Source organism: Synchiropus splendidus, chromosome 17 (genome assembly GCF_027744825.2).
Source record: "Synchiropus splendidus isolate RoL2022-P1 chromosome 17, RoL_Sspl_1.0, whole genome shotgun sequence".
NCBI classification, from domain to species: Eukaryota; Metazoa; Chordata; class Actinopteri; order Syngnathiformes; family Callionymidae; genus Synchiropus; species Synchiropus splendidus.
In genome coordinates this window covers 9,991,939-10,019,905 of record NC_071350.1, presented here as the reverse complement: position 1 = coordinate 10,019,905, position 27,967 = coordinate 9,991,939, and the positions used below count along the sequence as shown (strand labels likewise).

The 27,967-nt window shown below is 40.2% G+C and overlaps 5 protein-coding genes across 10 annotated transcripts; 4 read left to right on the top strand and 1 right to left on the bottom strand.

Annotated features, from left to right (window-relative positions):
- Positions 1-42: 42 nt before the first annotated feature.
- On the bottom strand, positions 43-10,872 carry LOC128748552 (MAP7 domain-containing protein 2-like). Of its 6 annotated transcripts, XM_053847442.1 has the most exons (18): positions 10,789-10,869; positions 10,592-10,721; positions 9,585-9,677; positions 9,325-9,405; positions 9,176-9,253; positions 8,365-8,528; positions 8,089-8,176; positions 7,104-7,193; positions 5,473-5,579; positions 5,298-5,413; positions 4,531-4,850; positions 4,099-4,231; positions 3,858-4,038; positions 3,650-3,754; positions 3,542-3,592; positions 3,340-3,355; positions 1,307-1,904; positions 43-1,245 (listed from the first exon to the last, which is right to left on the bottom strand). In XM_053847442.1, exons 2-18 carry the CDS (start codon positions 10,626-10,628, stop codon positions 987-989), a joined length of 2,517 nt encoding a protein of 838 aa, XP_053703417.1. In that variant the 5' UTR covers positions 10,629-10,721; positions 10,789-10,869; the 3' UTR covers positions 43-986. The 6 variants fall into 6 exon arrangements, with proteins under 6 accessions (XP_053703417.1, XP_053703418.1, XP_053703415.1 ...); XM_053847443.1 differs by having other exon boundaries at positions 9,334-9,405; positions 10,592-10,872; XM_053847440.1 differs by having other exon boundaries at positions 10,592-10,871.
- A 489-nt stretch (positions 10,873-11,361) lies between these two features.
- Positions 11,362-16,806, top strand: LOC128748553 (pyruvate dehydrogenase E1 component subunit alpha, mitochondrial-like). The gene is made up of 11 exons (XM_053847447.1): positions 11,362-11,515; positions 12,268-12,336; positions 12,396-12,569; positions 12,640-12,766; positions 12,847-12,938; positions 13,164-13,256; positions 14,139-14,294; positions 14,435-14,506; positions 14,595-14,662; positions 15,667-15,775; positions 15,944-16,806. Exons 1-11 carry the CDS (start codon positions 11,468-11,470, stop codon positions 16,106-16,108), a joined length of 1,173 nt encoding a protein of 390 aa, XP_053703422.1. The 5' UTR covers positions 11,362-11,467; the 3' UTR covers positions 16,109-16,806.
- A 1,372-nt stretch (positions 16,807-18,178) lies between these two features.
- On the top strand, positions 18,179-20,200 carry LOC128748564 (pyruvate dehydrogenase E1 component subunit alpha, somatic form, mitochondrial-like). Its single transcript, XM_053847463.1, has 9 exons — positions 18,179-18,283; positions 18,461-18,587; positions 18,660-18,751; positions 19,092-19,184; positions 19,272-19,427; positions 19,523-19,594; positions 19,655-19,716; positions 19,803-19,911; positions 20,036-20,200. The coding sequence occupies exons 1-9, from the start codon at positions 18,194-18,196 to the stop codon at positions 20,198-20,200; spliced, it is 966 nt and encodes a 321-aa protein (XP_053703438.1). The 5' UTR covers positions 18,179-18,193.
- Positions 20,201-20,625: 425 nt separating this feature from the next.
- On the top strand, positions 20,626-25,729 carry prdx4 (peroxiredoxin 4). The gene is made up of 7 exons (XM_053846774.1): positions 20,626-20,911; positions 23,532-23,649; positions 23,737-23,853; positions 24,999-25,121; positions 25,257-25,387; positions 25,474-25,508; positions 25,600-25,729. The coding sequence occupies exons 1-7, from the start codon at positions 20,713-20,715 to the stop codon at positions 25,648-25,650; spliced, it is 774 nt and encodes a 257-aa protein (XP_053702749.1). The 5' UTR covers positions 20,626-20,712; the 3' UTR covers positions 25,651-25,729.
- Positions 25,730-26,461: 732 nt separating this feature from the next.
- LOC128748476 (diamine acetyltransferase 1-like) lies at positions 26,462-27,855 on the top strand. Its single transcript, XM_053847299.1, has 6 exons — positions 26,462-26,683; positions 26,750-26,801; positions 26,876-26,959; positions 27,029-27,130; positions 27,235-27,275; positions 27,349-27,855. The coding sequence occupies exons 1-6, from the start codon at positions 26,618-26,620 to the stop codon at positions 27,514-27,516; spliced, it is 513 nt and encodes a 170-aa protein (XP_053703274.1). The 5' UTR covers positions 26,462-26,617; the 3' UTR covers positions 27,517-27,855.
- The last annotated feature ends 112 nt before the right edge of the window (positions 27,856-27,967 follow it).

Here is a 27,967-nt window from a genome sequence, read left to right as displayed (position 1 = left end):
TTTTATTATCTGAAGATCATCATGTACATTACAACCATGCACAGTAAAATCTCACCTCTCATCTCGAACAGCCCTCTGCATTCACTTTGCTCCAGCAAATTCATACATTCATTGCACGGTGCTATATTGCTACTCTGGACAGTTTTTGAAGGCATTTCAGGCTTTCTTAAATATATTTACTTATTAGGACTTAATATTTAGTAGCAGCTGGACATACGTGTCCATAACATGTAGCTAACACTCAAACGGCTTTAATACATGTAGATATGAAACTAATGCTACGTATGACTGTTGCATTTTGTTTTTACAATATAATATTAGTTCACAATCTGGCTGGTTTCTGCATTAGGAGCATTCAAGAATTTCTTGACATGCTGTTTATTTACATCTGCGCTCTGTAATGAGCTTTGATACTACGTAACATAAGAAGTACAGCAGATGTTGTTGTGAGGTGTTGTATGGTTGGATGGGTTTGACAGAAAAAGCAAAATAATAATGGCAGCATCTAATATAATCTAACACATTATCATCTTGCTTTAAAATTATTCGCCTTTTCATGAAAACTGATGAATTGAGAGACAAATTCATTTTGGAATTTCTCCTCATGGGATTAATAAAGAGGATTCATATGTTAATGGCAATAAAAATAATGTGGGATTGACTATGATGCTCGAGGAATGAGTCAAGGAAAATGTTTTTTAAAGTGCTACACGTCAGAGTTATTCATAAAATATATTCTGATAAAGGATCTCAATCTGAGACTAATTCATTATCTAAATCACATAAATTGAGACTATATATATTTACCTATTATACCTGTTAAGCTCTTCAACCTCAAAGACAAAACAGAACATTTGAAATCTTTCACAGTTGGGTTGGAAGACAAGAACTTCTTTCTTAAGAATAATTATGGCTCTCTTCACTCTCATGTCGTGATCACATAGCATAGGAAACAAAACAAGCGTTGGCTATCTAGCAAGGCCTTTCTACTGGTTATTCAGTTTATTTGAGGATGGGCGTGCGGGCTTGATGACCTTTGACTCTGACAATGAGCTTACAACGCCCTCGATCAGGTTCTTGTTGCAATCCCCCATGCTGATTTTTGAAGACGATCGGTTGCAGGTCATGGTTCCGGTCAGGTCCATTAAGTCGTCCAGAGCACAGCTGTTTTTCACGCCGCTGTGTTGGATCTCTTTGACAGAGGAGTACTTTGGGATGGAAACCAGCTCTTCCTTAGGTGGTGGGCTAAAATGATAAGACACTATTTTAATTCCTAGAGAGCTCAGCAGTTGGGAGGGTGACTCACCTGACCTCCATGGATTGCACCTCATCGCTCGCTTCCTTCACATCCAGTGGCCGCAGCTGCATGATTTGTGGTGACACAGGAGCACTAACAACCTTCAGCTGGGTCTCTACTGTGGCTGCTTTCACATTCAAGCTGTGGCTTTTGCTCATCTCAGCAGATTCTTCACTCTTCTTCAAGCCATTTGCTTCTCCCTTCACCACTCCGTTCATCACCCTGCCTTCCCTTTGTTGCACAACTGCAGCCTTTGCTTGATTGATCTGCTCTTTGGCTTTCACACACTCTCTGTTTTGCTGGTTTAAATTCATCTTCATCTCTTCTCGTCTCTCCTGATGCTGATCTGTTTTGTCCCTTTTATTTACTTCATTGGTGCTTTGTCTGGTCTCCAGTCTCTTCACAGGCACACTTTGTTTTGTCCCTTGATGGGCGACATCAGCACTCTCACTCTTCTGACAGTCCATCTGTGTGACGGCTACGTCCTTGACTTCTTTCTGCTCTTTCATCTTCACATTCAGTGTGGCATTTTCCTTCAACTGAAACAGTCCCTTCTGGGTGGCAGCTTCTTTCTGCTGGCCATTATTTTGATTTGTCTCTACATCTCCTGTGAATAGTAAAATAAGAATTGAGTGGGCGTTATTTGAGCTGAGTCGACATCCACTTACGTTTCTTCTGCTTAAATACTCCAGTGAAAGTTTTTAAGATCAGGGTATTAAGACGGATCCTTGCTGACAGTGTGGGTGTCGGCCTGTGGCAGGGTTGGGCAAATTATTACCGATTATGTTCTTGTGTTCCATGAATAGGATTTATGGGTGGAGCGCGGGAAAGGAGTGTCTGTGGTTTACCAAGGAATGCATGAATGCATTTTCCAGATAATGCACTCGATCCAGTTGCTTCAACTTTAACAAGCTGGATCTTATTTGGCAAGTGTGAGGAAAAGAAGGCCTGCCTTTGTTACCTCCACTATTACAAATTTGCGAAGGTTATGTAATGTTGTTCTGTTTGTTTGTTTGTAAACAGAATAACACCAAAATTGTTGAATGTTTTTGAGTATAACGGTTGGTTGGAAATGGGCTAGCTTAGAACTGATTTTCAATGCAGCGAAAGGCACATCTGGTCACGTGACTCAGTCCAGTTGAAACAGTAGAAACTTTTGACTTGGTAAAAACCAACATCCAATTGAATCACTGTAGTGAATCAACTTTGTGACGATGATAAAAAGAATAAGATCATTTTGAAGCTCATTCGCCTGCAGAGCACATTCTTCTTCATGTCTAAATGTGTGTGTGTCACAAGATTGCCTTTGCACTACTGCCATCAGCTGACCGTTTCAGCTCATTGCACTCAGAATATTTAACATCAAATATATTGACAATCTTGGTGTCAGTATGGATGTAAATTAGAGACCTGGCAGAGGTATGTGCAGTCACAGTGCCTCTTCAGTTATTTAATTTTAGAGAGCTGAACAGGAAGAACTGAAAAATATTAAAAGTGTACTTGCACTATCTTCCTTCATCTTTATCCACCAGTGACAATACCTTGGTGTCCACAAGTGTGAATGCGTCGGATAAAGGGGACTCGGATGAATAGCAATAATTACCATGTAAGATACTGTACAGTGATGATTTTCAATTGTCAGCCTACAGTTCAAATGAAGCTCACGCGCCACAGCCGAACCCAAGAGAGAAAGCTGTATCATTCAGCAGCTAATTATACAGCCAGTTCCCATGGCACTGGGAAAAAAAGTCTTTAGCAGCTGAGCCATGACCTAGAAAGTGGTGCAGAACCCCCACTGCAGTGCAAATGTATCAGCCAAAGCCCAAACATTACGACATGCTTGATCAATTTCAGGTCGGCATATACACATGTATGAGTTGCAGCTGAAGCAGCACAGTGACTGGCAGCTTTTAAGTGTGGGATGAAAGCTCGATATGCATGCTCCAAATCGGTGAAACATTCTTCCACTGCCATTCATTCGTAAGGTGAAGGTGAAACAAGCAAACTGTGCTCTTTGCTCGGTGGCGGAACTACTCACTAACCTGTCAGTGACTCCTCCTGGATTCAATGGGGCACAGCAAGGATTTTGACAAATGGACAGCAATGTCAGCAATTTTAGAATTTAATAAATAAAGAAGAACAAGAAAAAGTCAAAGCTCGGGCATAAAGGTCGAAAAAAGAAGAAATCAAAAGGCAGCGGGGCGTCTGAGAGCGAAGAGCAGCTGAGCGGTCTCTTTATAGTACCTTCACGTCAGCGTCACCTTTCCTTGTTCTCTTCATGATCTCCTCGATTCTCTGAAAATGAAGAGAGAATCAGACACCTGCTCATCTTCGGTTTCAGGTTTAGTTTACTTTTTTCCTCAGTTGCCTCTCCTCCTCTTCATGCTGCAGCTGCAGTTCTCGATCGAGCCGTTGACGCTCGGCCTCCTCTTGTGCTTGGCTTTTGGCTTTTTCTCTCTGACAAATATAAAAAAAAAATCAGACTTTTAATCTCAATTTCCATATTCTGTACAGACTATTTTGACAGATTCCGATGCAGTTTAAACACAAAACAACTAACCTCTCTTTCAGCTTGGATCTGAAGTTCCTTCTCCAGCAACTCCTGCTGTCGTTTCTCCTCTTCCTGTCTCACTTTCTGTTGATCTTGCACTTTGTTCTCCACACCGTTCAGCTGCTGAGACTTCACCTCGACCTGTTGCTGCTCCTCAACAAGTTTCTTTTTTTGCTGCTCCTCCTTCAGTCTGGACAATCAAAGACATTTGAAGGGTGAATCCCGCCATCGTTGAGCGAGAGAAACTCACCTGTCCTCCGCCTCTTGTTCACGTTGTTTTTTCTCTTCCAACTCTTTCTGAGCTCGAGCCAGACGCCGTCGCTCAGCAAGCAACCTGGTGGCCTCTTCTGCATTTGTTGTGCCGGCAGCAACCTTCCCTGAATCTACCGACACACAGACATAACTCATATCTTTTCATAAGTTCTTTTAAAATCATAGGCAAATTCAGAGACAACCAAAATAAAAAGTCATGGATTATTATATACTCCTAACTGTTGCAGCACATGATGTAACTTTTCATGCAAACGGCTGTGACTTTACCGAAACCTTTTCCTCTTTTATTCTCATTGGAAGTTGCAGTCAGTGGCGCTCACTTATAGTTGTTGGAGACCAACGGTTCGTATTTCAAGTGTTGGTGAGACATATTACATGTTCCTGACCCAATTGCTAAAACAAATTTTACCTGTTTTCTTCTCTCTGTCATTGCTTTCGATCATCTTCCGTGGTGATTCGACTTTGGCGGATAGGTCGTTTCTGTCAGGCGAGCGGCTGATTTCACAGTTTTCTCCTTTCAGACGTTTGTCAGACGTCTGTTTGGCTTTGTTGACCCCAACTGCGTGATTGTTTACAAGGGGAGAGGTGTTGCCTGGACTCTTCTTTCCGACTTTTTTGTTGTCGGTTCTTCTCTCAACTGGTGACAAATCTCCACGGTGCCGTGTGGGGGAGTAGTTGTACTGGTGTGTGCTGCTGGGAGACTGGGAACGGAATTGTGATGACACCAACCTGGAGGGAAATATGAAAACAGAACATTAGATGTGTAGAAATTAATGTATTAAACACAATCATTCATTCATTTGTTGTGTTTTGTCTGTGTGAGTTCTGCGCCAATAACAAAGAGATGACAGTGTCAGCCAACAGCTATTGACTTCTGCTGACCTGATGCGACCTCAATCGACCTCAGGAGAACCAGGCCAGCAGTATCAAATGAACCTTCTGTTGGCATTTTTTAAAGTCATTTTTAGCTAATAACAACAAAACAAATGAAATATAGTTTTATAAACTATAGCTGAAAGGAGAACTAACACACCATGCGCCGGCTTAAATAAGCATTTATCTTGACATCTGCAGCAATACATAATAGTTTCTTCATTCCATCCATAAGGATTTCATGACCGAAAACACAACATGCCCCAGTTAGCCCCTAATTCAATTAAGTCCAAATGATCTCACTTGGATGCCGTGGGAGAAGCCAAGTATTTGGTGACACTCGCCGGAGATTCCGATCTTCTGGTGACAAATCCACAGCCGGGTGAAGCAGTCCTTCTCTCTCGGCGAAGACGCTCTTTCTGCAGGGATACGTATATTTAGTTCAAGATCAAAACCATGAAAGTAAGTGGCGTCTGACCTTGGGAGTATTGGGGGTGGACTGGGAGCCTCCTTGTAGTCCGGCTCTGTTGCTACCCGCGGGATTGCGAGCGTTGCACAAGGGTGATCTGTGCGGGCTGCAGGGGGCTGCCGTGACAAACACACACTGAGTTGTACAAGACAAGTCCTGACAGTGAAAGAGTGGCCTCCAGCCATGTTTTGATGCGCAATTTGGATACATTTCATTTCATACTTCCCTTCACTACAACTCTTTTCTTTTGGAAATTGGATTAGTCCAACTTGGAACACGCTCAAGGCATCATGCCACATTGCAGAGTGTTAATTTGTGTGCGAATGTGAGCGAAAATTATTCATGGTTGGAGAACAGAAGCTGCAATAAAAGATGCTTGTGTGTCTACTACCCATAGGGAAAACAGAATTTCCAACTCCCTGCATGTATTCGTCTTATTATATTAAGCAGTTATTTCAGCTCATTTTAAGGCAATTAATCCATCTGTTTCAGATGCTTTTCTATTTCAGATGATGTCACACTTTGTTCCTCTGCTATTGAAGAGCCAAGTGATTACAAAGAGCCAGTGTTTAAGTCATTTTAATCTGATGCTCTTCAGCCTGTGTGTGATTACTAAGAGGTCTGCAGTCGCCTAATCCAGAGGTTGATTAATGAGAAAAAACAGAAGCGCACACACACGCACAAAGAGGAAGTCCAGAAATGCTTGTTTTTCGGAAACAATAAAGCTTCATCTTCAGCGTTACTATAACTAAGAATACATTTTACCCGCTTTGTAAGCACAGACACTAAGAGTGAAATAGCTTTGCTATGCCAACAGAAGTCAGCAATAATGCTCTCTAGGCCGCGGTCCAAGGACATCCTCGGTTCCATTTCCCAGCATGCAATATTGGCTAATAAAAAAAAGAGGCTGGAGATTCAGCACAATTCCAAGGATACAGGGCTCTTCTGTACACGCCTCAAAATCTTAAAATCCTGATGAAAGGAGTGACCTTGACCTTGCTATCAAACCTCAGAACTTCAGCACACAATGTGGACACGATGCTAGACATGAAGCTCATCTGAGTAACCAGTGACATCATAATGCTTACAGCCCTCCGGAGTGTGGTCTATTTATGTCTGGGTTACGTATGTGTTTTTGGCTTGACCTCAAAAATGTCAAGTCGAAGCATAAGGAAAAAAAGATGCTTGTTGTTATGTCACTTCTCATACTACTAAGTCCCATATTGCACTGCAACGGCTGAAGCTCTTGTTACAGTCAAAAGCTGAAATACAAATGTGTTTCTGAGTAAACATGTTCAGAAAATAAAAATGAATGTTATAGAGTCTAGTTTGGTTGTTGAATAAGGATTTAAGCATTAGAAGGATTTTAATAAAAATGTTACACGATGAGACTCAGGTTTGACTGACACATTTAATCTCATTTTAACATATTGTGGTATTAATTAATTCTAAAGATGTTGTTTCACTGTTCACATTTATATATGAGGCATTAAAAACGTGCATGCACGTAACAGAGGAACCAATTTGCCTTTGGTCAAGGTTGAGAACTCAACCCACCAAGAGACAATGGACACATGGAAACTATTGGGACTGTAAGTCAGGGGAGATACAGCCGGGAGGGGAGGAGGGCAGAACATTACCAGATTCGCTGACAGCAGGAAGGGGGGATGCAATGCCATGGGGAAGGGCGGAGGCAGCAGAAAAAGAGAGTGGGGCATTCTCACTGTCACCTAGGCAGCGGTTGGAGCAGAGCAGAGCAGAGCATTATCAATAGTTTCATCGAGCACTTGGTCAAACTGTAGAGAGATGCGGGTCAGTGGATCCACCAGGGGAAACATGTCATCTTCATTGCCGTTTAAAGTTTGACATGATAGCCTGGTGCCACATAGAAGCCAGTGAAGATGCTACATGCTGTCATGAGTAGAACCTGCTCATGCTTCCTCACCAGCCAAGCACAACACACCTGGGAATGTGTGACACAGCTGATGAAGACATGGAGGCCATTGTAGCACCATTAATGCATTTTAAATTCACTATATATTCCATATGATAATTCATAAGAGCAACATACATATTGAGCAAAATTGGACTATATCTGCCTGCATTCTCAACAGAATTAAAAAATTGATGTGGAAACATTTTTTAAAAATATGGTTATGAGGAAATATATACAGAAATAAATGTGGAATTATTATTTTTATTCTAAAAATAAATTCATATATTGGGGAATAATTTCAAAATATAAACATCAATAAATATAGAAATGTATAACTACATAGCCATCTACATTTTCTGTGTTTTATTACACTAAATATTGTACTTCATTTAATGGACTGTTGTTGGTAGTGTCACCTAAATATGACTTGCAACATATTAAAAATGACAGCAATTTAAAATGTATTTCTGAAGAACTGGTTTGCGTCACTTGAGCTCTTGCTGCGTTACATTATGAATGTTTTGATCATGTCTCAAATAAGGTTGAAACACACAACATGCACAGCATTCACATGAAGCTAAATCAAAATTCAAATTAATTCTGAAAGTGCACTTTCATTGGTTCCAAGCAGCCACATCCTGTCATGCTTCACAGAGCCGCGGCAGTATTTTCTGCATCCCTGCCCTCACCTGGGAAGCCTCGACCCCAGCGCCTGGATCTCTGTTCCAGCTGAAGACTTCGCTCCAGTGAGCGTCTCATGAGTGCCTCCAGCCGCTCCTGGACACAGGAGCAGGAATTTAAACTAGGCACCCGACTGACCTTATAATCATTATGTAATTCTAAAATGTCTGCATCATGTATTCAAGAAGACTAAACAGAGAAGATGATATCAGATAATCTGACTATAAAAATAAATCACAATAGCCACAGGCTGTATTCACTGGTTCCCTTAGTTAAAATCTGACCCTCTCTTCTTCGAGCTGTTGTCGTCTCTTCTCCTCCACTGCCGCTCGACGGAGCTCCTCTTTCTGCCTCTGCTCCTCCAGTCGCCTCCAGCGTTCCTCCACTGTGCGCTCGTACTGCAGCCGAGCTCTGCGCTCCTTCTCCCTGATCAACTGCTCTCTGGCCGCTTGAAAGAGACAAGATTAACGAAAATGGATGAGGATTTATTGACCCTGAATGAGGCGCTGTCTTTGTGTAGTTGAGCGGAAATATGCCCCTAGTGGCCAAACATCTTATGCAGATGGAATGGAAGCTAGTTTATCAACATCTGAGGAAGCGACTCTCCACTGCCACTCCTCTCAACATGTCCAAACCATCTGGCCTCGTGAACATGAACTGCCCTGACCTTCTCCTTTTTGTTGTTCCACCCTGTCTGCATTCTCTTTGTCAGGTATTTAACCAAGTAACGCCAATTCATAATCACTTTAATGCCCTTCAAATGTGTATATTTTACACTCATGTTGATTACATTAGCATGAATTTGGGCGTTGACTTCCAACCTATAACTTTTGGGGAAAGAAATCCTGCAGACAAAAAGCCAAGAAAGGAAGATGATGTAAGAGAGGAGACCTACTTCTGCGGACAGTTGTCCTTTACTGCTCTGTGGTGACTAAAACGATCACATCAGGAAGTCAGTGAACTTCTACAGTTGGGCAAAATGCTTCAGAGGGCAATTAAAGTGAGATGAGGATGTAATAGATGTCATCTGAAACCATTGCTTTTATGAGGAACAAACATGAATATCTGAAGACTGGAGGGCTCATCAGCATTTACCCAGGCTTCTCTCTCTCTCCTCCCGTCTTTCTTTGGCCAAACGCATTCTGTCGTCTGTCTTCGTGTATCCCTCCAGAGCTGGGAGACATGTGACACAGCAAATTAAAGCGCATATTGATGAGGATTCATCCGAAATAAAGAGAACGTACTCTGTTTACCAGCATGGACATTTGGCATATGGGCTGCGAGATGTGACGGGGAGGCATAGCCGTTTATTTGAGGCTTCTTCTCTGAAGAGATGCAGGAAAAAAGACAGCACTTAATATTAATACGCTGGATCAAACTGAAACTAAGGTCGATTTCTTTGGTGAGCGCAGTCAGTAAACTTGATTCTTTTGATAAAAAACTGTAAATATATCATGATGCACTTCAAATGTCTTATGAAACGTGACTTCATGTAATCACTCACCAGCTTTTCCAACACGGGCGGGAGAGCTGTGGCCGTTCGTTGGGCTTCTCTTGTCAGTAATGAGAGAGACAGATGGAGGTGCCATCTTCTCACCTAAGTAAGACACGAGGAAGGACTAATAATGAACATGTGTGGTTGGTTTAACTGCAGGATATTAGCTCTTCAGAAATTACATTATAGGGTTATGTCAAAGGCAAGAGAGAAAGAGATGTATCCAAGACATCAGTCAAATAGGTAACTATGCCAGTATGTTTTGACACTACAAAAAAAGTAAACAGAAACAATATGATGTCATACTTTACCGCCGTAAATAGATAAAAGTATTAAAAGTGAATGACAAAATACACTACAAAAAATGTCTGGGGAAATCAGTTGTGCTATTTAATGGTATCTGTAATGTAGCAGGATTCGATGCAGAGTTACATGTGGGGAAATAAAGTGCATCAACATTTAAAAAAGGGAGAAATTCTGAAAAATATAGATTAAAAGTCATCAGATGCTTTATAGAGTAAATATTTGTTTTTACAGTGTATGGGTGTGTAGTTAGAGCTCGCATTATGTTTAAAGAAAACCATGACATATTAAATATTACAATAAAAATGGCTAGAATATTTGACTTTTGGCTCATCCTATGAACATAAAGATAATGTTTTTACACGGATAACAGGGGTGAACATACACAGTTGCTTAGTTTGCCTAGTAGGAGAAGCAGCCCTGGACAGAAATGTATTTCAATTAGAAACACTTTTTGATGTCATTTCAGATTTTCACTTTAGATTCAGCTCTTTAGGTTAGTTAATTTTTAATCAAATAGTAAACCGGTGACTGTGAAAAATAACTGGAAATGCGCAGTTAATTTTGAATAATTACCATGACGCTGATGCTATTAAACGGCTATATACCAAAAATAACGTTGGTATATTCAAATCGATTATTTTAAGTCTGCGCGCAAAGCAACGCCATTGTCCTCTTCAGCGGAAGAAGAAAAGCCACGGTTCCACACTCACCTGTTATTGCGTTGCATGATGTCATCATTTTCGCCATAGCGGTCGTCAAAGACAGAATGCAGCCGGTCGGAGGTCTCCGTCTCAACGGTCACCGCAGCGATGCAGCACCGTGTTCCTTCCACGCCAGAAGCTGCAGAGACAACCCTCGTCACGCACACGGCCAGTGAAACATAGCGATGGCGGCGGTTCGCAGGTGCCTTGTGAGGATGCAGCAGAGATGCTGCTGCTGAAGAGGAGACTGTAGTGATGACGACGTTCGCAGTTGACTTCCGAGCGTTGCCGAACACCGCTACGGAAACACCCGAAGTGACGATCGTCAACGATAGATGGCGACATCCTCCCGCTGGCTGCAATTTATTTTTAACGTGTTATTCATTTGCATTTACTGTGAGGGAAATTGTTAATATTGTATTATTGCAATTGCGACCAAAATATGACATTATGAGCCAAAAAATATTGCATTTGTATCAGTTTTATTATCGAACAAGACATTCAATATGATATTGTTGTTATACGTCCACATGATAAATGCAATCGCTTCATTCTAACAATGCAACTTCAAGCGTAATGGCCGAAAAATATTTGTGCTGGTGAATTACTGATGTAATCTTTACTTTTGAAGCCTTTCATTTTCCGTTTCCGAGTGAAACATTGACCAAAATTTAATCCCCGTGAGTCAAGTCTCTTCACGCAAATCTTTGTTTTCAACTTTTACAGTTATTCTCGTTCACTCTTCTCGTATTCATGCGCCGTTATTTTGATTCTGACAGAAATCCTTCAGGAAAAGCCGGATGAACCGGAAGCGGAAAAGGCGCGTGCTGTCAAGAAGGACGGAAGGAAAGTTGCGGGGCTGAAATCAAGGGAGCAGACAGAAAGATGCTGGCTAATATCTCCAATGTCCTCCGAGCCTGCGCTCAGAGAAACGTATGTAGATCATTTACACTAATATGTCACTGTAATTTGTCGTTTAGAATAGGGTGAATACAGATTTAGTAACGCCTAAATAAAATGCAGATCTGACCTTGCAAGGCCAAATGATAGCTTGTTTGCTAACCCGGCTAAAGTATCCTTCATGTGTGGCGATCGTGGGCGGGCATCGTGAATAATGTTTTTGTCAGTCAATTGTTTCAGTTCAGATATATTTCGCTTTCCATAGTCAAATGACTGTGTTCTCGATTTGTTGCGTTCCTTTTCATGACGTCTTGGGGAAGTTATTAGCTTAACCGAGCGATTATTTATTTATTTTTTTACTTAGTTTTATTACTTCCAAAATGACGTCTTCCTTACTTCCACACTACAATTGTTGTTTAATTGTCGTTGATGATGACCTCCGCCTGGCATCAAATAAACTAAAGTTATGAGATAGATAGCAACGTCTTACAGTCGTTTGCTTATTATGTTTACATCCTCACCGATTTTACCCATAACAATTAAGTATAAAACGAACTGAACGGCTCACTTGGGGCAAAAGTAATTGTGCTTAGAAAAAAAAATATTAATTTTGATTACAATATTGGATTTTTGAAAAGCAATTTCACAATACTCTTGACATATCGCAATGATTAAATGGGTGGATAATTAAACCAGTGCATTTTTGTAATTTCGTTTGTATTAAAATATTCTTGTAATTTCTCTTTTCAATTTGTCAATGAAACTTTTCTTTTTTGCCTTGACAGAGCTCTGCAGCGTTCTTGTCAGCACGCACTTATGCTGACTTCACAGCTCAGGCTACGTTTGAAATAAAGGTGGGTTTGTGATATTTGGTTTAAAAGTACTTGGATTTAATTGAATTTTATTTTGGTAGAAATGTGACACCTTCAAGCTGGAGGACGCTCCAGCCACAGAGGTGGTCATGACTCGCGATGAGGGTCTTCAGTACTATAGGACCATGCAGACGATGAGGAGGATGGAGCTGAAGGCTGATCAGCTGTACAAGCAGAAGATCATCCGTGGCTTCTGCCATTTGTATGACGGCCAAGTGAGTGGTTCATTTACTGAGTGAAATAAGTACCATCAAATCAATATGTCAAATGATTTTATTAATATAGGAAGCATGCGCTGTTGGAATAGAGGCAGCAATCAATCTGTCCGATCACTTGATCACTGCATACCGTGCGCACGGTTACACATACACGAGAGGAGGCACCGTGAAAGAAATCATGGCTGAACTCACTGGTGGGTGAGAAAATAATAATAATTGTTGTTCTTATTCTATTTTCATCCCTGTTTCTTTAACACATCTAATCTTCACTCAGGGAGAAGAGGAGGAATTGCGAAGGGCAAAGGAGGGTCCATGCACATGTACTGTAAACACTTCTACGGTGGGAATGGAATTGTTGGTGCACAGGTATTCACTATTTTTTGTCCTTTGATAACTGATGTCATTTGTTGTGGAAACGTTTTGGAACTGCGGGAAGCAACTGTTTGCTATGAACATGCCATGTTAGCAGTTCTCCAACATGTGAACCAGCAGAGGCCAAAGCCACTTTACTAAAAGCTACATATATGTCTCAATGCTGTTTCATGTTCAAGTGTGTTTTTTTTTTTTTTTTACTCATATGGGTCTCCTCAGGTTCCTCTGGGAGCTGGCGTGGCCTTGGCTTGCAAGTATTTCGGCAACAATGAGCTTTGCGTCTGTCTCTATGGTGATGGGGCTGCCAATCAGGTGTGTGAACACTGTGGTTCTTCAAGTGTCACCGACACACAATGACAAAGAAGAAATACTGAGATTCCATTCCATATATGCAAAAATAATTCAATAGAGTTTCATAGGACAAGGTTCTCCTAAGTGTGTCACACTTTGGCGGCGCCATATTGTGACATGACTCGTGCACTGTGCACTGAAGTGGTGGAAGCAGCAGCTATAGCAGCGAATAATGTGGGATTTGTCAGCAATTTTTGCGGCAGAAGAGCAGGTTCATGGAGATTAATCACAAATTTTTATTCAAACCACGATTTTGTGGATGCGACGACTGAGAGGATTCAGTGTCTGAACGGTTCAGAGACGAACTTAAACAGTAATGTAAAACTCTCTTCGGCAGGGTCAGTAGTACAAAACATTTAATGTGTAAACAGTGGGACTTACTTGGTGAGTTTGCCAGCTGTTTTAGGTGTTGTTATTTACGTTCATAATCTGTGGGCATGTCCAATCTATTTCAAAACCCGTTTGAGGTCAGCTGTCTGGGCAAAATGATCATACAAAGCAATGAAATGTGGATGGTTGCAACTCGTCCCTGCTTCGTGAAACTTGCTTCACCTATTTCTTACGATGCTCTTCATCTTTTGGGTAGAAGAAAAGGCTTACATCCTCACATGCACGAGTTGCGCATTTGGCTGTCGAGCAGCGGTTCTACAATGGTATTTATCAATAGATATTGTAGATGGATGGCTGTTATTCTTTCTTAATTTCTGTATCTTCTGTCATTTTGAGTTGTATTTATGTTTTATTTATTCAAGTGCACTACATCTGAACAAAGCCCAGAATACACTAACTGAAATGATTGTCCTGCAATACTTTCTGTTTAACTAAAACGACCAAATCTCTCAGGGTCAAATCTTTGAAACCTACAACATGGCAGCGCTTTGGAAGCTTCCTGTCATCTTCATCTGTGAGAACAACAGGTACGGCATGGGAACCTCAGTGGAGCGAGCTGCAGCGAGCACTGACTACTTCAAAAGAGGAGAGTTCATTCCCGGCCTCAGGGTAAGTGTCTGCAAGACTGTATTCAAACTAGAGCGTGGTGTGATAAAAATAAGTACTGACTGTCTGGGTTTCATGGGAGTCATTGACGATTAAGCTCAAGTTTTTCAAGACGAACAGACTGGAATGTTATCTCTGTGCAGGTGGACGGGATGGACATTCTTTGTGTCCGGGAAGCAACTCGCTTCGCTGCCGACATGTGCCGAAATGGAAAGGTAGGTGTACAGCCGTTTCCGCTTCTATTTTATTGTGCACTTCCTATTAGAAGTTGCTTCCAAGAATTGTTTCATTGATGCCATTCAGGGTCCAGTTCTTATGGAGCTCCAGACTTACCGCTACCACGGCCATAGTATGAGTGACCCCGGCGTCAGGTAAAACCTGTCTGTCTGTTATTTATTTATTTTACAGCTTTTATTTGACTAATCTGACACTTGTTTATTTGTATTGTCCTTGTGGAAAAATATATACAGGTAACGTCTGACTTACGACCTGCTCGACTTACGTTCACCCGTACTTACGACCACGGCCAGCAGATGCCAGCAGATCCTTTTTTTCCCCAATATTTTTTATAATTTATATCAGCCACAATAATAATCATATAAATGCACATAGACAATCAAGATCTATATATATAAACTATTGACAAAAAAACCCAGAGTGGATAAAAAGTAGAAAAATAAAAGAAAATACAGAATTAAAATAAAATAAAAAACAGTAAATAGCAATCGTTTGGTCACTTGAAGTCCAATGTCTGTCTTGTATAGATAGCTGTATATAACATCAAGCATCAAGTTACAAAGGGCAAGAGGATCGCTTATCATCAGTCCATATTAGTCCAGATTTCAATGTTTGAGATAGTCAAGAAATGAGCCCCAGATCCTTTTTAAAACACTTTCCTTTGATCAAAAAAGTTTTTTATTTTATTTTTTATTTTTTTATTCAATGTCAGGCACCACAGCACGTAGCAGCCCGGCATCACGTAGGACAGTTACGGCAGCACAGTATCCTAGCATCTCACTCTCACACAGCCATCTACCACTACAGTAGTACCTATAACCCTCGCGTCGGCTAGTCCAATCTGACTTAGGACCGGTTAGTCCGAACCGATCCCGGTTGTAAGTCGGATGTTACTTGCAATTGCACTGTACGTATTAACTCTACATATTAAAATGAAACAAACTTAAACTATGGCAGTTTAGCCGCCTAAAATTGCCCAATTTTGTCAATAATTGCCTGCTGGTAAAAAGCACTCTCTCCTACTTGTACTTATCCCATACTGCACTGCTGCAGTCGAAGGTTTAGATGCAGTTTGTTTTCCTGACAAAACATGGCTAGTTTCAGGAAGTAGTGTAACACCTCTGCTCTGTCTGTAAAGCTACCGCACGCGTGAGGAGATCCAGGAGGTCCGCAGCAAGAGCGATCCCATCTCACTGCTGAAGGATCGCATGCTCAGCAACAACATGGCCAGCGTGGAGGAGCTGAAGGTGCCAAATAAAACTGTTCTCCGCCTTGTTTAACTTCCCTCCATATATTCTTTTCATTTTCTTTTCATTTCTTTGTCTTGTCATTTGTTTGATTGTGCTGTGCAAATATCTTAAGGCCTTTTTGCCAATCAGGTTTGTTTTTCATTAACTATGTATTTTCTTCGTTAGGAAATTGATGTAGAAGTGAGGAAGGAGATCGAAGACGCCGCTCAGTTCGCCACGACAGACCCCGAGCCTCCTCTTGAAGACTTGTGCAACCACATCTTCGCCAATGACCAGCCGGTGGAGGTGCGGGGCACCAACCCCTGGTCCAAGCTTAAGTCTGTCAGCTAAAAGGTTTTCATCCGCCTAGTATTTATTAAAATCCACCTCCCGTGTCCAAACACGTGACCATATCCGCCCCAAAGTTCAAAGCAAGATATGCGTTTTATTTCTATCAGGAAACTTGGCCATACCTTTCATTTGTTTCGTTCTCATCCTGGGACAAGTAGTCCGGACAAATCGTAGACATGTTCTCTGACCATGGTGTAGAACTGCATTTGTACTTCTCACTTTAACTGCCAAGCAACTTCAAGGATTTGAAATTTTCCTTTTATTTTATCCCTTGTTCAGTTGAGACAAACACAAAAATGTATTCACTCATATCCGTGTGTATGTTCTCATCGTTTTCTCTCAGTACTGTACAGAAAAAGATGGCTTCAAAAGAAAGGCTTGAAAATGTTTTATTATCTTGCCAAACCCACCACGTGCCTGGTAGTCCTGTTTCTCTTGTGTCTCACACTCCAGACGGCAATACTCAATCCGACGGGTCGGTGTAATTCAAATGGAAAATCGTTGTGATAAATGCTTTGTGGAACTTGAAAGGTGTTTTGTGGTGGTCAAAGATGGCAGGTGGAAGCAGACTGGTCCCATGAAAAACCCAGCTGACCATGGCAAAGCAACTTCTGACTCATTATTGCGGCAGAAACTGTTACAATGAGGGTTGACATGTTGGATTAAGTGAACTCTGTAATTAAAGTCTTCTAAGCCTGGTTTTTGTTTCTGGTTCTTTAATGGTTTTGGAGGGTGATGGACATTTATAGATGCCTTTCTGAATGGGAAATGCAACATTACAACAGGAAGTGGATAAAGGAGAGTGATTTTAAGATGTTGGTCTAAGAATTGGGATGAATGAAGTCAAACTGAACACTCAGCTGTATCAACAACTGACCATTTTCATATCGACAGAAACAAAAGATCAGATCCCTGTGTGGGTTTGGAAATGGTGTTCAATATCTGTACCAGTAAAAGTGGTGCTTGGATATGTAGTAAGAATTAAAAAATACATTTTTTTTTTGCCTTAGGGTACTGACATGCCTGGTACACATTCTTCAGGGTGGGGCTTCAACTGTTTTCTTAAAATAAGCAGGTGATGCACAGCTAGCTTGTCTCCATGGCTGTTTTACAACATCCTCCCTCTGGGTGTTTGCAGACCTATGGGTCTTAAATGCATACATCTGCTTCAGAATCCACAAGTCCATGATGCCCTACTGTCTGTCCTCATCCCTTCCTGACCCTTCAGTCATCACTTTTCCAGTCATTTTATTTTCAGCTATTCATACAAGTATATGTGGGTGTGTAGTAAATAATCACTATACCATGCAATAGCTGCTGAAATGAGTAATCTGCATCGCCTCTCTGACATCAAAATTAGTGACAGGTACTGAACCTGTTTTTAATCCCGCCCTTCTTCACCAGAGATGCTCAGTATTTTTGTTTGTGTAGCTTCAGTTGCCATGATGTTGAATAACATAAGAACCGTGCTAAGGACATCAGCCAAGACACACGTAAGTTTGCTGCTTGTGCTCAGTTATATATCAGAAAACAATGTTTTTATTTCGCCAAGTTGTCATCCTATTCAGTTCTAATATACATAGTGACATTTTTTAAAATTGATGTGTAAATACTGACTCAGATAGGCACACTGAACTGAGTGTTCCAAGTCGCTTCCAAACATTTTTTTGCTCAATAATTTTCCGTCTCCCTCAGTGGGCAGCAGTGGTGACCAGACACTCACGTGCTGCATTCAAGACTCAGGCAACAATCGAGATCAAGGTAAAACAACAGCTGTGTTGCAGTTGAGTCCAAGTCAAGACCAATGAAAGCATTTCAGTTCTTGACCTCTTTTGGAAAAATGACTACTGTTACCTTTGCACGAAGAAATAAAGAATACTTCTGTGTTTAGTATTCAGTCTCAGGCACTCGAATTCTAGGACCTAATCCCTGTATGCTCAGGTCTCGTTCTAGATTCAACTATAAGAATGAGAAACAGGCTGTTTTTTCATATGTTTTCAGAAATGTGAACTTCACAAGCTCAAGGATGGGCCGGACACTCGTGTGGTTCTGACCCGCAGCAATGCTCTGCAGTACTACCACTCCATGCAGACCATCAGAATTTTAGAGCAGAAGACTACAGAACTGTTTGAGCAAAAGGTCATCAGAGGAGCATGCCATATGTATGATGGACAGGTACAGTAGAACATGGGTGAGGCCAACAGCAAACTGTGGAATACTTCATATCCTTGCTTCAAGCATTGAAGCTCATATATATTAATTCACAGATGTTCAATCACATTATGTCTCACAGAGGACTGGAGATAGGTGACAACCATAAACAGAGGTTTTGTGACTGTGTTTCTGTGACAGGAGGCCTGTGCTGTAGGTGTTGAAGCATCAATCCAGCCCAGCGATCACCTGATCACCGGCTATCGTACTCACGGCTTCATGGTCACCAGGGGAGCCTCGCTCAAGGAAATAGTGTCCGAGTTAGCTGGTTGGATTTTTTTTTTTCTGTGTTACCCCATCCATTCTCTGCCCTTTTGTCTTTAAACAGTCATATTTGCAGGTCGTAGAGATGGAGTCTGTAAAGGAAAAGGCGGATCCATGCACTTGCAAACCAAAAACCTCTATGGAGGTTTCGGTATTGTTGGATCTCAGGTAGGTATAGCAGAACAAACTCGGCTGTACGACTCGCACAATTGTGTCATAATAGCAATAGTTTAACTGCACAACGTAGCTTGTCTATAAACATTTTAAAAGTGATTTTATAACCATATGATGCTTTTAGATTATTACCTCTGCCAGTCACTTTCAGGGTTGGTGGGTAATGGCCTACTTTGGCATTTGCCAGATCAGTGCCTGTTCCCATTGCATGCTGAATGAATGAACACAAAGTATGTGTATAAAATCCAAAGGGCAATAATATTGTCCCGCACAGAATTGTATTTAAAATAAATTGTTCACCACTTGACCATATGTTTATGCTAACAATGTTCAGGTTCCTCTTGGATGTGGCTTAGCATTTGCCTGCAAATACCGGAACACTGACAAACTCTGTGTTTGTTTGTATGGTGACGGTGCGTCCAACCAGGTAAATTTGCGGACAAATTCACTCCATTTAATCCTGAAACCAAAATATCTTTGCGAAAGCAAACTCAAACTAAAGCTGCTGTTTTAGGGACAAGTTCATGAGTCGTTCAACATGGCAAGTTTGTGGAACTTGCCTGTCATTTTCGTCTGTGAGAATAACTTGTACGGCAAAGGAACTCATGTGGGACGGGCCTCTGCAAACACTGACCTCTACAAAAGGGGAGACAACATTCCTGGCATGAGGGTAAGACTCACTTATACCACCACAAATGACATCGATGGCAGTGACTTTCATTGTTTTTTTAAAGACATTATGTAAGATTCATAACTGATGTCCAGGTAGATGGGATGGACGTCCTCTGTGTGAAGGAAGCATCAAGGTTTGCAGTCAATCACTGCCGATCTGGAAAGGTGAGGGCAGCACTTTCTGTTGCTATTGATTGCGTGGTCTAACTTTAAATGGGAACTTAGGGTCCTATCATCTTGGAGTTGATGACTTGCTGCTACAGAGGACATATGCTCACCCAGACCAGGTGTGTAAACATCAATATTTTCATGCATTACTTTGACAGATGTCGGTTAATTTTTCCTAATAGTTTCATTATTTCTAATCCCGCAGCCACGAAACCCCAAAAGAAGTTCAAGATATTCGCAAAAGTAGAGATGCGATCAAACTGCTGAAGAATCACATGCTCAGCAGCGAGCTGACCAGTGTGGAGGAATTACAGGTGACACGTGAATCAGTAACATATATGACACTGCTGTCTCTGCAAACAAAAAACATCACAAATATAAGTGAACTTTATATGAGACTTATAAGATACTCAATCATAACTGTTCCTTCTTTATCAGGAAATGAATGATCAAATTGTCCGAGACGTTGAAGAAGCAGCTGAATTTTCCCTCTCCAGTCCTGAGCCCCCATTAGAGGATCTGTGCAGCCACATCTTCTGCAACAACTCACCCTTCAGTGTTCGCGGAGTCAATCCATGGACCCACCTTGTTTCTCTCAGCTAATGCATTTTGTATAGTTACTGTTGAAATTCTGTGGTAATTGTAGTCAACCTTTCTTTGGGAATAATGGCATATTAATTGTATGTTCTAATAATATAATAACAATAATAATTATAACAAAGCTTTATTTATTACAGCCTTTTATTTTGGGATTACTAGTTTTATTTAATGTCAAGTAAATTCTCATACGATATGAAGTGTGACTTTTCTACTATACATCCCTAAATAATTTATTTGTCTGATGACTTATTCTTATAATTAAATCTAATAAATAAATAAATATGTGTCCAAGGTTTCTTGTCTACTAAAAAAAAATACAAATGAAAACTTGACTGAAAACAAATTTAAAATCCTGTTAAGATGTTCTTGTGCGGCTTGGTTCGATTTCCTCCACGAGGTGGCGGTAATGCAGCGGCAAGCTGTCAAACTTGACTTCAAACAAGAGAAGAAGAACGCTTTCCCTGTCAGCGACGCATCGTAAGTCGGCGTGTACGTGATTTCACCTGGATTCTACAATGGAGGTTTGTGTCCACAAGCGACGTCTCGGAGCTTTCTGGGCCGCCGTGGTGCTGCTCTGCTCTGTCGCTTGGGCGGAAGATGGCGCCCCGGGGATGAACTCCCAGTGTCACAACTACGCGGGAGGACACGTCTATCCCGGAGAAGCCTTCCGTGTTCCAGTGTCTGATCATTCGCTGCACCTCAGCAAAGCCAAAAGTGAGTTTCTGTCACCCGATGTGAATAAGAAATGTTTCAATTGATGCCCATATGTCCTTTGCACGAAGAGCCACACTTGTCCGCATACTGGCGCATATACATTCACCTAATAATTTAGGGTATTATTCGAATTTATTTGAATATTTGAGGCCTTTCCTACTCTATAACTGGGCCACGTCATTCATCTAATTCTCACACCACTACATTTGAAAGGTTTGGCACCAAGAACGCGGGGGCTGGACTTCCTGAGCTCAGACAGAAAACAGGACATCACACTGGCATGGACGTATTTAGTGAACAAACATGCATTCTGTGGCAAGGAAACTGCACTTTTTTGAGGCAGAAACCTTCAAAGAACCAGAATGGGGGGCCCTCCAGACTTGCTATTGACGCTAGATATGGTGGAAACTAGCAACCAAAGAAGTGAATAAAATAGATGAAGTAGTTACACCTCATTGACGAAATCCCTTGTATACATTGTTTCCTTCCACACATTGTCAATATTTGACATGCTTCGATGTTAAAGTAATGTTGTGCAAATAACTTGAACTAACACTTGGCAAAAGGCAGCGATGAGCTCTGCGCCTCATTTGACTTTAATGCAGTGCATATACATTTATTATAAAACATTATTTCTTAATAAAACTGGCCAAGACACATATTTGAGAAAGTTTTGTCCTTAAAAATATTGCACTGTAATATAATGTAATATAAAAGTTGAAGTTTCGTTTTTGTTTTTCGGATGACATATGTCAAAATCCCACGACTTCTGACTCCAAAGTAGCAGCTGTTATGCTGCCAAACCAAATGTCTTCATTTAATTTCTGTAAGTTCATTTAGAATACAATACTTACATGAATATAACTGCTGAGATACATTTAATGCTTTTATTTAAGTGAATGTGTTTGGGTAGATAAATAAATGTGAACATCAGACAAAAGTTGGAAAGTTGACATGCCTTGACTTTCGTTGTTGAAGTATTGTTGTGCAAATAACTTGAACTAACACTTAGCAAAAGGCAGCGATGTGCTCGAGGCGTCATTTTACTTTAATGCAATGCATATACATTTATTATAAAACATTATTTATTAATAAAACAAATCAACATGTTTAGTACTGGCCAAGACACATATTTGAGAAGGGTTTGTCTTTAAAAATATTGCACTGTAATATCATGTAATATAAAAGTTGAAGTTTCGTTTTTGTTTTTTGGATGACATATGTCCAAATCCCACGACTTCTGACTCCAAAGTAGCAGCTGTTATGCTGTCAAACTAAATGTCTTAATTTCATTTCTGTAAGTTCATTTAGAATACAATACTTACATGAATATATCTGCTGAGACACATTTAATGCTTTTATTTAAGTGAATGTGTTTGGGTAGATAAATAAATGTGAACATCAGACAAAAGTTGGAAAGTTGTCACTCTGTGTGACGACATACTTGGAACAGTAAGTGGTGAGTCATAAACTTGTTGACTGTTCAGTAACTTTTACTGGCTGTCAGTGAAACATTGTTGGACTTCAACCAGACTGCGTCATAAAAGCTCCTGCTGCAAAGATGTCAATGCACAGTATGAAATGAAAGCGTGTCAATCTTAAGTTTCAAAAGCTAATCATGATTTTATTTATGTATTTTACGCTTTCTCTGCAGGCTTGTATACCTGCAATTATTTGTCGCCGTAAATGAAGTTGTTACTTGTGGGATTGCTTCCATTTTAAGGCAATAATATTGTGGTATTCCTTTCAACTTAGACACAAAGTGCATGCAACTTTGAAACTTTGTGACAAAAGGCTGACTAAGCAGCGGAATTTCTTTCACTAGATTTTGTGCATTCCTTTTATCTGAGGCTCCAGTTTTGTGTGTTTAATGTGTCACTAGCTGCAATTACTGAGTTGCAATATCAAATTGACTCATACAAACATGATGAGTCTCGTGAGTTTATGTTGGCGAATGTTTACCACCTCGAGAAATTGTGTTTTGAGATATGCCTCCTTTAATGATCAAAACAAACTGTCCTGTTCACACAATAAAGGCATTTCCTGTGGCAAAAACAAAGCTTTCCATTCAATAACTTAATGTCTTAAAACTCAAGTCCTTTTGATGGCAGTGAAGCCGGACTTAAATGTCCTTGATCGATGAAGGTCACTGTGTCTGTTACCTCAATTTACTTCACTTCTGACAATGAGCCAGCAGCTCACTGCACCTCAGTCCCTCTCACATATGCACAGCTTCATTGAGCCTTTTTCCGCCTCCTGCAAGATGTTTTTGATGGCTCTGTTGCATAGCTGACCTTTTTTGGTTAAATTCGGTGCAATAACAATGCTAAAAATTTTATATTGATTTTTTTTTTTTTATCTGAAATTGCCCAAATAAACTGATGTTCTGACTACTTATTTACTTGGAAGAATGGAGTCACTTAACATTAAATAAAGAGTAGTTTTCCTCTTTCATTAAATTACCGTCAATTTTGGTCCATGTTGGCCTTAAATTGCTATTGCATTTAGTTGCCTTTATATATCCACAATACATAACATAGATGAATATTCTATAATATACAATCTATAATTTAAATCACTTGTCTTAAATTGAAAATTTAAAGAGGATTTTTCTCCCCAGTCTCTAAACCCGCGCCTAACTGGGAAGGGACGGCCGTCATCAACGGAGAATTTAAGGAAGTGAAGCTGTCAGATTACAAAGGCAAATACCTGGTCTTCTTCTTCTATCCCCTGGACTTGTGAGTTTCCGTCTCGTACAAAGTCTTGAGTGGAAAATCATCATAATCCGGTTGACTAATAATCTTTTTTTCTGTTCTGTGATTTAGCACTTTTGTGTGTCCTACCGAGATCATTGCCTTCAGCGATCGTGTGCATGAGTTTCAAGCCATCAACACTGAGGTGGTCGCCTGTTCGGTGGACTCACAGTTCACCCACCTGGCATGGTAACAATATATGTCTTAATACATGCAAGAATTATGACCATATCAGCATTATTTAGGGATACCGTTGTAGAAGCTAATGCGCTCCTGCTGGCCAGGTGGTGTATTGATTCAGAGGAGTCGCTGAATTACGGGGTAACGCACACACAAGTATTGAAGTCCTATGTGCAAACTCCTTAGATGCACAGGGATGATAATGTCTTTACTTTCAAGTGTTAAGACTGTTTAACCAGAAATGATTCAGTCTGATGTTCAGAGGACAGTGATCCAAGTTCAGCGACTTTTTCCTCTGATTTTACAAATCGCCTGAAGCCACAGTAAATATAGTTTTTTTTTCAGCTGGCTTGTAAATTCAGAGTCTGCTAAGCTTGCAAATATTTAGCTTCCCATCAAAGCTTTTTAAAGTTTGACCAAGTCTAGAAGCTGTGGGGAAGATTGTCTCACGATTTATATGCAAAATAATAAATGTTACTTTGAAACAAACTGACCTTCAAAATCAAAATTGACATATTTTCCAGGTAAATCTGAAGAATGTAGTTGTTGTTAGAATATAGTGCTCTTAATGATCGTGAAAAATAAACGTAAAAATAGCCAGTTTGTCTTATTGTTTAGTCAACATGTGTAGTTTGATGAGGTCATCAATAAAGCCATAGTATCTCAGGATTCTATACGTATTTAACGAAACCCAAGCATTACGTTATCGGCTATTATCGGTGGAAAAATAACTGTACAGATTTGTTATTACTGGACATCATCAGTGCCATTTTATTATTATACATTATTATATATACATACATTATTATACATTAATCTAGTAAACAGGTCTTTTCTTTTAATTCAGGAGAGAAATCCGGTGCTGAACACTGCAGAAAAAAACCTGTGCTTGTTTTCCAGAAATATCACTTGCAGCGTCAGACAGTTGCATGATGAACAAAGTGAACTCCGAGATAAGAGTTGGATAAGGAAGAGGGAGAAAAACAAAGTAGAATAATGGCTGGAAAAAAAAGTGAATATACTAGACTGGTTTGAAAATTCACATTTAAATTCCAACACAAGGTTGATGTTTAAATGTACCCAACTAATAGAAATGTTGCAGATACCTGATGTATTTAGGCCACTATGCTGACAGCTGCTTCTCTTCTCTGCAGGATCAACACTCCCAGGAAACAGGGCGGCCTTGGACCAATGAAAATCCCCCTGTTGTCCGATCTGACTCACCAGATTTCTAAAGACTATGGGGTCTATCTGGAGGACCAAGGACACACACTGAGGTCTGTGTCGGAGCATTGTTTTTGCCCTCAACAGCCTTCTACTGTAAAGGATATGTTGCAGTAGAGATTCTTTCAATTCATACACACACCCTGATTGTATGTATGAACTGTGCAAACCATGTGTCTTTGTTTCAGGGGGCTCTTCATTATAGATGGTAAAGGCGTCCTGAGACAGATCACCATGAACGACCTCCCTGTAGGACGATCCGTGGACGAGACTCTTCGTCTGGTTCAGGCTTTCCAGTATACTGATAAACACGGAGAAGGTCCATTTACATTGCTACACACATTCAAGCACATTCCCCTACTGTGTCTGTTGAACACGGCCTAAATATGTTGTTTTTCTCCACAGTTTGTCCTGCTGGATGGAAGCCAGGCAGTGACACTGTAAGCACCATGATGAAGATAACTTTGCTGTTTGAAGGCATGAATTATCTTACAACTTAATGGTGTTTAATTTGTCATTTCTCATCCACAGATCATTCCTGACCCCTCGGGCAAACTGAAGTATTTCGATAAACTGAACTGATTCACCTGCCTGGCTGCGAAGCCACAATAACAAAAGTGAAAATTGAAATAAAGTTTTTTTTTTCATAAACTGTGTGACATGTGCTGCTTTTACATGATTGACACATGTAATACCATACTGTATTTATTTATAAAGCACTTAAAAAAGCAATACAAGATCATCATGCATAAAATTAAAGCAGGGCAGATACACTAAAGATTACTAAAAAGATCAGCTGTGTGGTTATATAAAAGCCAAAGAGTAACAGTGCGTTTTAAGAAGTGTTTTCATAATATAGTACAATACAGCCAGTCAATATTAACAATAATACTAATGATAAAATACCTGTGAATCGAATGACATGAATGCAGTTGTTATATAACCTGTAATTAAATTTATGATTTGAGATTTTGGAACACAGCTGTTAATCGTTCATAAATGGTACTATTACATAAAGAGGTACAGTTCATTTTTGCCTGTGTCACAGTCCCAACTGAAATGAGAATTTCTCTCTGTGTTTGCATTTTAAAAATAGTGTGTTTTGAGCGCAAGTCTTTTGTGAGCATAAAAAAACAAACATTCACCTTAAATGTCCTCCTTTAAAGCCCATAAATAAGTGAGCAAGAATGTGCACAATGGATTAAATAACTGGACAATAAACGTCACATGCCTGCTGGGATCACAATTTGTTTTTCAGCGGTCAGGTATTTTTCCAGGTCTGGTAAATGTTTAAAGGTCATGGAGATAAGACCGGACACAGAAACAGGAAGTGACGGCCCATGTCCTTTTATGGAACAGCACCACACTGGATAAAAAGCAGGCATGCTTTCAAAGCCATCATTCCTAAGCCAAACACATCGAGTGTATGCTGCTTTTCTCAATTCTTTTCGGGGGGGTCAACTCCTGAGGAGCGGATGAAGAAACACATTTTGCTTTTTTTCACCTTCAGAGGAATTGTAAGCAAAGGAAAAAAGGGCAAAAAGAGAAAATGGCTAAGTTTATGTTAAGGAAAGCCGAGCCGAAGGACGTGTCTGACATATTGCGACTGATTAAGGTAAGAATATTGGAATTTTGGTTGTTTAAAATATGATTCAGCAATTGTTTTTTTGTTCTTTTAAAGGATCTTGCTAAGTTTGAAGATATGGAGGAGCAGGTCATATTGACCGAAAAAGGTACTTTCTTCACAGCTACATCTATTTTAGGTCCTAGATGTGTAAAATGTATATTTCTGTTTTATCATTTGTAGAACTACTTGAAGATGGCTTTGGAGATCATCCTTTCTATCACTGCTTGGTTGCTGAAGTCTCAAAAGAAGATCAGACTTTAGAAGGTAATATAAATAAAAGTTATAATGTACAAAAAGAATCCATCAAGTGAATCCTGGTTTCGTTTCTTCTAGGTCACACCGTAATTGGTTTTGCGATGTACTACTTCACCTATGACCCTTGGATCGGGAAGCTGCTCTATTTGGAAGACTTCTTTGTGATGCCGGAATTTAGGGGTAAAGTCCGTTTGCTATATGTGTTAATGAGTCACAGGTGGTTTGCTGATGTTTAGAAGCATCAATGCCTCTCAATTTATTGGATTCTATATGTTTTCCATCAGGTTTTGGAATTGGTTCACAAATCCTGAAGACCCTCAGTGAGGTAAAAACCAAAATGCAGCACAGCATTTCCTTATTTGCTGTATATTTACATGTCTTTGTTTTGGCCTTTCCAGACGGCTGTGAAGACTCGTTGCAGCAGCATGCACTTCATTGTGGCGGAGTTCAACACCGAGTCCATCGAGTTCTACAAGCGACGAGGGGCAGCTGATCTCTCCTCAGAGGAAGGCTGGCGTCTGTTCGCCATAGACAAAGAAGATCTACTGAAGATGACTAAAAAATAGATCGGGCCACCTTTGATAATCTTGTTATGAGCTACATGTAACCATGAATTAAAAATATTATCTTACACTTCATTTGATTAAATAAAAACACGACTATACCTAGGTGTTGCTTACATTAGTGCATACAAAAATAATCACAATGATTATCTTTTTGAGCTTCAGCGAGTTATATAATATATATAATATATATGCAATATACCTATTGATCGAGTTTATGTTAAACCAAGGCCTCATATGCTTTGTTTTGTATTGAACTTTTTTATATTACGTGAGAGTTGATAAGCCTGCTGATCGTTTAGTGTTGAAATTTGTAGCTCTGAATAAACATTTTAATCATCATGATGGTTGTCCTTTTGTCAGAGGGGTGAACAAGCAGTGGGTATCTGTTTTTAATAAGGGTAATAGGTCAAAACAAATAATGGTTTTGTGATAACAGGAAGTACCTTCACCT